A 10328-nucleotide genomic window follows, 5' to 3' on the forward strand; every position below is an offset into this window, starting at 1 on the left:
CTTCAGTATGAAAATGTTGGAAGCAGCTCTGCAGACTGGATCTCAGCGTTCTGATGACTGTAATCCACTTGTAGAGCTCATGTAGGACGACACAAATGGAGCCGTGATTGCAAACTTAAAACAGGCCACAGTCTGACTGCAGGCAGTGTGTGAGTGTGAGTGTGAGTGTGAGTGTGAGTGTGAGTGTGAGTGTGAGTGTGTGTGTGTGTGTGTGTGTGTGTGTGTAAGAAGTAGAAACAGGCGGCACCTGGAACAAAGATTTATTTCCATCAGAGATGTTTAAAAATGACAAACTATGAAAGAATGTTGTTGGCTGAGGGAGACGAGATGCCATGGCCGCTCTGCAGTAATAAACCTGAGTATAACAAGAGAATACAAACAGAGGATTTTACTTTCTGAAACCTCGTGCACAAAGAAATCTGTCCCTGAACTTGTTTTGATTAAAAATGGAGACTTACTTTTTTCTTTCTAAGACGTAACCAGAAGTCTGCCTGAGCTGTTAGAGGCCGCTCTGTAACTCCTCCTCCTTCAAACAGTCGATCTAATAGGACAATAACCTCCAACAGGGAGAATGGTGTCTCTCTCGTGTCCCCGCTCGCCTGTTTTCAGCGCTATGTGACTTTGTCAGCGTCGCCTGATGAGAAGTGCGTACGTCTTTACGGCGCTAGTTCACACAGCAGCCTTCAGCTACAAAGCAGCCAGTTAGCCCGTCTCTGTACTGTTTGATACGACGACCGAGAGGAAGAGGACGGAGACGGAGGAAGATAAGACGTTAGCCTGTATCGTTAGCGGTGTCATCGTTGTCTCGTGTTTAGCAGCTTCACCGGCTGCAGGAAGTCGTCTGTCTCAGGTTTGATACGAAGAAATCAATAAATCCATCGTATGTAGACGTAGACGTTTGAATCCATCGTGGGTCATTTTGCTTTCTTTACGAGCCTCGTGCACGATGACCTCTGAAGGAATGCTAACGTAAGCTGGCTAAGCTAATAAAAACAAACAGAGGGAGTTTACACGCAGCTCCTCCTGGCGGGCTGTGTCATAGAGCGGAGCAGCAGAGACACAGATACCGGATGAGAAACTCCCTCTTTGATTAATTTGTGATGATTAAACCAGAAGGATTCATCCCTCATCTGTGACCTCAGAGCATGTTGATGAACTTTCTGCAGAATCTGTGGATTTGTGCGTCTGCAGAGCTCGATATATAAATCCTGTCCGTCCGTTTTTGTGCTGCTGTCTGTCTGCATTTAGTGTGTTTAGATTCTTAGGTTATCTGCGTCACAGCTCAGTTATCAGACGCTTAATGACCGGAGGAAGACGAGTGTCAAACACGCAGCCGCGTCGTTATTAAAGGCTCACATGAGGCTGATGAACACAGGTGTCCTGCAGACTTCCTCCTTCTGTCTGGTTTCAGTTTAAACTAAGAGCCTCTCATAAATCTCTCTGACTTTGTTATCCTCTTTTTTCTTCCTCTGTTTCTTTCTTCATCATCACGTCCTCGCAGGGGGAAGGAGTTAAAGATCACAAACTGCAGCTCCAGTTCTCTTTTCTTTCACACTGAACGTCAAGCGCACCAGACCCCGTCAGATGTCGTGTAATGTTTTTATTTTATCCTTTATTAATCCCTGCCGCCCCAATGTAGCCTCCCGCCACTAGTTGGGGCTGTTTGTCCGGTCAGTAGCTGAACTATGACCCCACAGTACACAACAGGACAGTGGAAGAATGGCGTCCTGTAGTGCGGCGCATTTCTTCACTTTTTAAAACTATAAAATGTCGGGTTAACATTTAGCACAGGTTGACGTTAACCTGCAGGGACTGAAGGCTGGTGCTGTTAGCAATGCTAACGTTAGCCACGCTCGTCAAACCTACTTGATATTGTCTACAGACGACCCACAATGCACTGCTGTTTTGTTCAGAACACATTCTCGCCTACAGTGAACCGATCTCTGCTGCACTTGGAAGCGAATCAAGACCCCCCCTGCCCCCCCCCCCCCCCTTTTCAAGCAGACAAGAGCTCAGTTTTTATTGGTCCGCACTAGAGTTTGTTTGAGCGTTCACATCCCCAAAAACCAAACAAACTATCCGACAAAGATCACCAGAGTTTGTTTCAAATTGAGCAAACGGCTCAGGTGTGAATTCAGCGTTAAACTTCATGAAGAAAAGGAACAAATGAAACACTCGAACACAAAGAGCCAAATAAACGATCATTGAGGATTTGTTTGAAACTGTCCTGATGTCTGTGGTCTTCATGCTTAAATGAGTTAAGATTGAAAATCGTCTGGTGTGTAGGCAGCTTAAAGAACGCATTCAAAGGATCCGTTAGTAACGGCTCCTCTCACTGATAGAAATAAAGAAAATGTCCGTCAGACTGTGTGAAGTTTTCTGTCTGAATCAGTGACAGTCTGAGTTTATCATCAGAGAATAAAAGGAGACGAGCAGCGAGACAGAGCGGCTCAGAGACGACTCAACAAGTGTTCACACTGTGTGTGTGTGTGTGTGTGTGTGTGTGTGTGTGTGTGTGTGTGTGTGTGTGTGTGTGTGTGTGTGTGTGTGTGTGTGTGTGTGTGTGTGTGTGTGTGTGTGTGTGTGTGTGTGTGTGTGTGTGTGTGTGTGTGTGTGTGTGTGTGTGTGTGTGTGTGTGTGTGTGTGTGTGTGTGTGTGTGTGTGTGTGTGTGTGTGTGTGTCACTGAGGACATTTGTCCCTCCCTGCAGGTGTCCTCCCTCACACACTGGCCTCTTTCTGCTCTGTTCAGCATCAACATGCATCACATCAGCCCAGTGCGCTCACCGCCTTACTCATCACCACACACACACACACACACACACACACACACACAGCGGTCAGAGCGATGGTGTGAGCGGGACATGGTCGATGTCAGGAGTGCGTCATACAGCAGTAACGATGCAGCGCTGTGGGTCAAGTTAACAGTGGACAGATTAGCTTTGTGTGTGAGCATAAATGAGAAGTATTGATGCTCAATGGAACATTTTATAAACAGAGAGAGAGCGTGTGTGTGTGTGTGTGTATATATGTGTGTGTGTGTGCTGTTATGGGCTGCAGTAGATGATCTCTGAGGTGAATCAATGATGTGTGTGAGCGATGAAATCAGCTACTGAAAGCGAGAAAGCGCTGCTTTCTGCTCTGGTATCATCTCGTATCTGATAAATATTGAAGTGTTCGTCTGGTTTGATGTGACTCAGACCGACTGACGGGTTGTAAACAAACCTCAAAGTAGAGTCATCATGATATTACAATTTTAAACTTGGATACGAGATACAAGTTTCATTCATTTATTTAAGTGATGTACGAATTATTTAGCATTTTGTGAAATAATATTTTGTTGACTAAATGTTTTTGTGTAAGCCTGAATTTTTTTGTGTTTCGTGATGTTTTTGTGTTTAACTTTTTAAAAAAGTGTTTCACCTTCAGGGCCACTGTAGTAATGACACACACACACACACAGGCAGGTTTTAATTACCTGCCCTTCTTCCCTAATTTTCCATCAATAACTCTCTTCGTTTTCCTTGTCTTGTTTTCGAGCTGTGTGTCCTGGTTCACTGATCCCTCTGGGATATCCTTATGGTGCCTTGAGGACTCATTTTGTTTGAGGAGAGCGGGTTCAGTCTTTGAAGCGTTGGCGGACATCGACACGCTGACGCGTTTCTTCCAGCAGGTTGCTCGTTCTCAATGAAGAGCAGATTTATGTTTATTTTTGGAGACTGGATGTGATGAATCAAATGAAATCTGATCTCAGTTTTAGATGAGTCGTTCTCTTTCCACACAGAGACGAATTTAACCCTGAACCAGACCCGAGATTAAAGTGTGTCTGCAGCTTATTACAGCTTCCTGCGTTACGCTGGACCCTGATCACAGAGGAATTCTGCAGACTGACATTTGCTTCTAATTTCTGTCATTCTTTAAAGGTCCTATCAGTGAGATGTGTAGAGACTGAAATGATAAAGTGACCTTACTATATGATCAGACATTAAGGAAACAGGTAGCCCCGCCCCTAACTCCTCCCCATTTTCTTGCCTCTTTGACTCTAATTGGGACCGTCTTTTACTAAATGAACATCCTGCTGTGTTGAAGAAGACTTCAAACTAGAGATTGAGAACATAAAGTAATTTAGGAAAATGTTTCCTGAGGGAATAAGTCAACTGAGAAGTAGGAAAATTTCATCAGTCAGACTTTAGTTTACTGCCCCCTGCTGGACGTTAGAAGAATGCAGGTCAAAGGATAAAAGTGAATGGAAGTGGGTTTTTTTTTTGGGGGGGGGGGGGGGGGGGTAAAATCAGCTCGTGCTCTCTGTTGAAATGTTTTGTATGTTGATGTCCTGCAGAATAAACGTGTGTTGACGTGTTTTGTGTGTCTGATTTCTCCTCTCCGTTGTCTCCCCTCAGATAACTCCACAGCTGTGAAGGTGGCGTGCTACATTCTGATCGGGGTCGGAGCGTTCTCCATGCTCATGAGCTTCCTCGGCTGTTTGGGAGCCATTTATGAGATCCGCTGTCTGCTCGGCCTGGTGAGTGTGTGAGTGTGTGTGTGTGTTTGTGTGCGTGTGTGTGTGTGTGTGTTTGTGTGCGTGTGTGTGTGTGTGTGTGTTTGTGACTCCTTCAGAAGATGTCAGTGTCAGTGATGCGTGCAGTAAGTGATGAATCCAGGTGTGTTTGTGTCAGCAGGACGGTGAGTGCCATCAGGTAGAAATAAACTCCAGTGTGTGAAAATAATCAAATTAAAACCTGTTTGGGTTTATAAGCATTTACTCTGAGTCAGCTGTGTTCAGGGGTTTTCAGGTGTGATCAGCTGAGTTCAGGTGTGTTCAGGTGAGTTCAGGTGTGATCAGATGTGATCAGGTGAGTTCAGATGTGATCAGGTGAGTTCAGGGGATTTCAGTTGACTTCAGGTGAGTTCAGCTGAGTTCAGGTGAGTTCAGATGTGATCAGGTGAGTTTAGGTGAGATCAGGTGTGATCAGATGTGTTCAGGTCAGTTCAGATGTGATCAGGTGAGATCAGGTGAGTTCAGGTTTGATCAGGTGAGTTCAGGTGAGTTCAGGTGTGATCAGGTGAGTTCAGGTGAGATCAGGTGTGTTCAGGTGAGTTCAGGTGTGTTCAGGTGAGTTCAGGTGAGTTCAGGTGTGATCAGGTGAGGTCAGGTGTGATCAGGTGAGATCAGGTGTGTTCAGGTGAGTTCAGGTGAGTTCAGGTGTGATCAGGTGTGATTTGGCTCTGTGAACATGTTTCCTCTCTTTGTGTCCTTCCTCAGTACTTCACCTGCCTCGTCCTCATCCTCATCGCTCAGATTGCAGCCGGCGCCCTCATCTACTTCCAGAAGGACGTGGTGAGTGATGTCACTTCCTGTTCCTCCCCTCACAGCGTGCATGCCGCACAGGTGCATCATGGGAGTTCATCCTCCTGCCTGCTGGTCTTGTGTCTAATGGGTGATTCTGATTAAAGGAATGTGAACATGTGCAGCACACCTGTTACTGACACACCTCCGTCCTCTGATTGGTTGAGGTCACACCCAGGATGTTTCACAACACGCCGTCAATACAACAAGCAAGTGCATCAGAAAAACAACACGCTGTGAATAAAAGATAATTGTAGCCTTCATTAATAAAGTCATGACGCCGACATGACGCCAACGTGCCGGCATCAAAGTGGCGGCTTTAAGCTCTCAGACGAGGAGAAGTTCATGACGACGTGTTTATCAGCAGACGGGATTCTGTTCTCGTCTCAGGATCCAAACTGACTGCATTCTTCTGTCTGCATCTCCTCTGACCTGCAGATATGAATGTGTTACACAACGACGATTAGAAAAGGAAAGAAAAAGCAGTCGATACAGAACATTAAAGGTCTCATATTCTCCTCCTCTTCAACCAGTGTAAATAAGTCTCAGCTCTCCTCAAAACATGTGTGTGAAGTTTCTTGTTCTAAATCCACTCTGATCCTGTATTTGATCATGTCTATAAACCCCTCTATTTCAGCCCTGCTCAGAACAGGCTGTTTCTGTGTCTGTCCCTTTAAATATGTAAATGAGCTGTGTGGAGAGGAAAAGGCGAATATGTGACCTTTAAGTTTTATTTACTTCTTGTTTGGATAAAAGACTTTTATTTTGAAAGCCTATAAGGAACTTCCAGCAGATCGAATGTAACGACATTAACTTAACCAGGGAAAATGAAACCAATAAAAAACAGCTTAAAGGAACGGTAACAAAGGTCAATGTGTGATTGTCACAAGATCAATGTGTGATGTCATAAAGTGGATATTACTATGGACTCGTCAGCTGAGCTGTCTGAGAGTTTATCAAAGTGAAATGAGACATTCAAAGACGCAGCAGTGTCCTTCTTCTCCATCACTGAGACCACAGGGAGACACTGAGGATGACTATCTACGGAGAGCCTGAAGGGACAAAATACCATGAGATCTAATTCATGAACTCTTCTTTGTTTTCTTCCAGCTCCACGGGGAGATGTCAAAGGTCGTCACCAAGGTTTTGGATGACTACCCCGGGAACAACTCGACCACGGAGCAGGCCTGGGACTTTATCCAGAGGAAGGTGAGTGAAACCCTGCGGCAAAAAGATCCGTGTGAAACAAGGAAACATCAAACGTGAGATCTCACCAAACGAATAGTATCTGACCTGCAAGATTACTCACAAGACTCACCTGTTGTGAAAACACTCAACACTCTCTCTCTCTCTCTCTCTCTCTCTCTCTCTCTCTCTCTCTCTCTCTCTCTCGCCCCCTCTGTAGATGGAGTGCTGTGGGTGGAACGGTGGTAACGATTGGAACGGGAACATGGTGATCGTGAACAGTTCCCGCCTCTTGTTTCCGTGCTCCTGTCAGAACGTCTCCGTGTCCTCCGGTAACTTCTCCGAAAGCGGATTCTGCGAGGCTCAGACGCCCGACTGGCCCGTCTACAGCACGGTAAAAAACACACTCCTGTTTTATTTGATGCACACGCTCTCTGTTTACTACAGCTGTGTTAACCTCTCTCTGTCTGTGTGTGTGTTCAGGGCTGTGCTGACAGCGTGGAGAGCTGGTTGCTCACAAACATCGGGGTCGTCCTCGGGATCTGCCTCGGAGTCGCTTTCATTGAGGTACAGCTGCTCGCTCACTCGTTGACACTCTGAGCTTCTGAATCATCACAACGTGTTTCTATGACAGAATATTTAATCAGGGGACCTCATGCTTTGAGTGTGGGCTAGAGTACGTAAGGGTTAGAGAACGAATAGGGAGACAGGGAGGCGCCTGATTGGTTCATCAGATTGGTACCTCATGGCAGACATTGGTCAAAGTGTTGATGACGGATTTTCAACATGAGTTATTAATTTCTGTCAGGACCTAAAGACAATTTCAACTAAAATCTTGTGGAAGTGGATCTGGAGGAAATTACCAACCCTGACTTTAACAAGGGTATGGGAGGACAACATGCCTCTGTACATGGAGCGTGCACACTAACCACTAGACCACCGACGGCCCACACTCTTTAATTCTTCAAAACAAACTTTGACTTTATGTTGAGCACTGACACAATGGCGCCCTCATGTGGTCTCTTTGGGTAATTACACCCACAAAGAGGGCCAGGCAAAGATGAAGAGCAGTTTGAGGACCACATTAGTAAATACATAACCACCAAGACCGTCCAGGATGAACTTCTTATTGTAAGACTTTACTACAGGCTGCAGTACCTCAGGGGGCGTGTCTAGACCTTTTGGACTGGGGGGGGGTGGGGGACTTACTGGAGTGTCTATTCACCCTGTCTGTCTGCACCAATCACATGTGTTGAGCGACAGTGGTGTGAAAACGTTCCGTCCTCGTCCGCTTCCTATTTCCCCTTTTTGGAATGACGATTACAGACTACCGCCCCCTGCTGGCATGGGGGTTTATTTCCTCTCACGCATGCTCAGAACGTACGTGGTGCTTGGCTTTCGGCTGTAGTCTTTTCGGTCTGTTCAAATGCACCTTTGTCAGGGCCTTCAGATTACAGTCTGACATATTTACATATTTACGTTTTGAATGAGTACTGTCCTGATTTTACATAAATACATTTAACGTGTGTGTAATTAATTATTAATTAATGTGTGTGTGTGTGTGTGTTTCAGCTGCTGGGGATGATCCTGTCGATGTGTCTGTGCAGAAACATCCACACAGAGGATTACACCAAAGTGCCAAAATACTGAAGCTGCACGTTCCCCGACCAACCCGCAGAACAACCCAGAAGAAGAAGAAGAAGTTTAAATAATGTGTTTTTATGATTTTTTTTTACCCGGCCTGTGTTTGGTGAAACTTTTTGTCCAAATGTAAAATAATGTTTGCTTTCTATTTTATTCAGACGTTTTCTCTTTGAGGCACTGCTTTCGTGTTCGGCTGTCCGTTCCCGCTTTTCTTTTGGAGCACTTAAGATACGACAAAGAGGAGTAATCCAAGGTGAGCGCTCTCACTGCCAGTTTCCACATCGTCCGTGCTCGCTGCGGTCCGTCAGCGCCGTTTTGCGTCCACTCTATTCGGTCTCTGGAGCGTCCCAGCAGCGCCGCTACGCTCTGCTCCGTTTCAAATACGCTGCGAGTCTATTTTCAACGGAGCTCGCTGCAGGCATGCGTCAAACTGGACAGAATAGAACGACCCAAACGGGAAGTCAGGCAATCTGCTAATTTCAAAATAAAACACAACAAACAGACTCCTGATCGTTTATTCCATCACTTCATCAACATGACGTCAAAACAGAATGAACAACAAATCATCCTCAGAGAGACAAAGCATCATGTTGTTAGCATGTTGTTCTCTGTATTCCCGCGTGATCTCCCGTGATTTTGTGGAGCAGAACCGTGGCTCTCACTAGTGTTGTGGTACTCTAAATCGGTCCGGGACTAAGTTAGTGACACACTGCACACAAGATGATGATTTTTTTATCTAAATTTATGGTCTTGGCTCGGCCTCACCCTGCCTTGGTCTCAGTCTCGGTCTCGCGGTCTTGACTACGACCCTAGCTCTCACAGAACACAGCTTGCACAGACGTTGCGGAAATGGTCTTTCAGGCTCAGATTGAGGTCTCGCTGGTTTCCTCTGAGTGGCGCCGCTTCATCGTTCCCCTGAAAGACCCCAACAGAAACCTTTCCTCTCTAACGTCTGCGGCTCAGCGAGGAACACCAACAAGCTGCCGACTGGAGAACCCCGCCTGAATAATGTGTTTTTTTATTTTTATACACCAGCGTTTGAGTTGTTGTGACATGTTTTTGGTACTCTGTATATAATTTGTGAATTTAAATCCCGACGGCATTTTCTCGAGCGGCCGCTCTCTCTCCTTTTTACGAAGCTTTGGACGTTTTTTCATGTTTCCTTCATTTTCATTTGATTTGTTCTTAACAGAAATAATAATAAGGTACTAAAGAGGAACGTTTGGATGGTACTGTTTTTTTGAAAGGGGGGTTTCACATCAGGGACCCGGGCCCGGATCCGGATCGAAGTACGCTTGACCCCAAAGTCCGGTTCATTAAATCAGTGAGAACACAAACACACCGTGCTCAGGCACCGTGTCTGAGTCCTCAGACAGGCACGAATCATGTGTTCTCGAGTCCGGTCCGCGGGAGAGGTGAACGCAAACGTGCTGAAACCAGGAAGTGCCCCACTATATGACGGGGGGTGAGGAATCGTGTAGGCCACGGTATGAATCAATCGTGCCTGATGTGACACCGCCCTGAGAGAATCGCTCCTGGTTTACAATCATCCGAAGAGCCAAATTAAAACGAGACTTTTAGTTGTTGTCCGACGTTAACCTGAACGAGTAAAACGTTTCTTCGTAACCGCCGACAGAGAGACGACGAGAGACGATGTTGGAGCTGAAATAATATTTTTTGTTGAAATGTGTTTAAACTTTGACTCCGTGGCGGTCGTGTTGTTTTTATAATGTTTAAGTCCTCCGTCCTGTTTCTGTCTCGATGTACAGTCTGTATGAAAACTCTCCTTTGACCTTTAACCTTTGTAACCAATCAGAAGACCCTAAAGGATTCTTTATAACTCCATGAACTTCTGTGAGAAAGCTGGAGACGTCCGCGTGTACTCACAACATTCAACTGATTTCATGTTGACAATAAACTCATTACAGGACTCTGTTTGTTGTTTTCTTTGTTCCCATCGACCCATACAGACCGGATACTGGTCTCTGATACTGGTCTCTGATACTGGTCTCTTTCTGTGTCTACAGACCGGATACTGGTCTCTGATACTGGTCTCTGATACTGGTCTCTTTCTGTGTCTACAGACCGGATACTGGTCTCTGATACTGGTCTCTGATACTGGTCTCTTTCTGTGTCTACAGACCGGATACTGGT

At 45.7% G+C, this 10328-nt stretch overlaps 1 protein-coding gene across 1 annotated transcript in view; it reads left to right on the forward strand.

Annotated features, from left to right (window-relative positions):
* Positions 1-10105, forward strand: part of LOC110003490 (CD82 antigen) — a 24245-nt gene extending 14140 nt beyond the window's left edge. The window contains exons 4-9 of the mRNA XM_065952536.1: positions 4399-4520; positions 5262-5336; positions 6456-6554; positions 6751-6924; positions 7014-7097; positions 8103-10105. Of these exons, the coding sequence (XP_065808608.1) occupies positions 4399-4520; positions 5262-5336; positions 6456-6554; positions 6751-6924; positions 7014-7097; positions 8103-8180 (632 nt within the window). The 3' untranslated portion in view covers positions 8181-10105. The remainder of the gene's footprint in view (positions 1-4398; positions 4521-5261; positions 5337-6455; positions 6555-6750; positions 6925-7013; positions 7098-8102) is intronic.
* Positions 10106-10328: the final 223 nt, after the last annotated feature.

The sequence above is a fragment of the Labrus bergylta genome, chromosome 3 (genome assembly GCF_963930695.1).
Source record: "Labrus bergylta chromosome 3, fLabBer1.1, whole genome shotgun sequence".
Classification (NCBI taxonomy): Eukaryota; Metazoa; Chordata; class Actinopteri; order Labriformes; family Labridae; genus Labrus; species Labrus bergylta.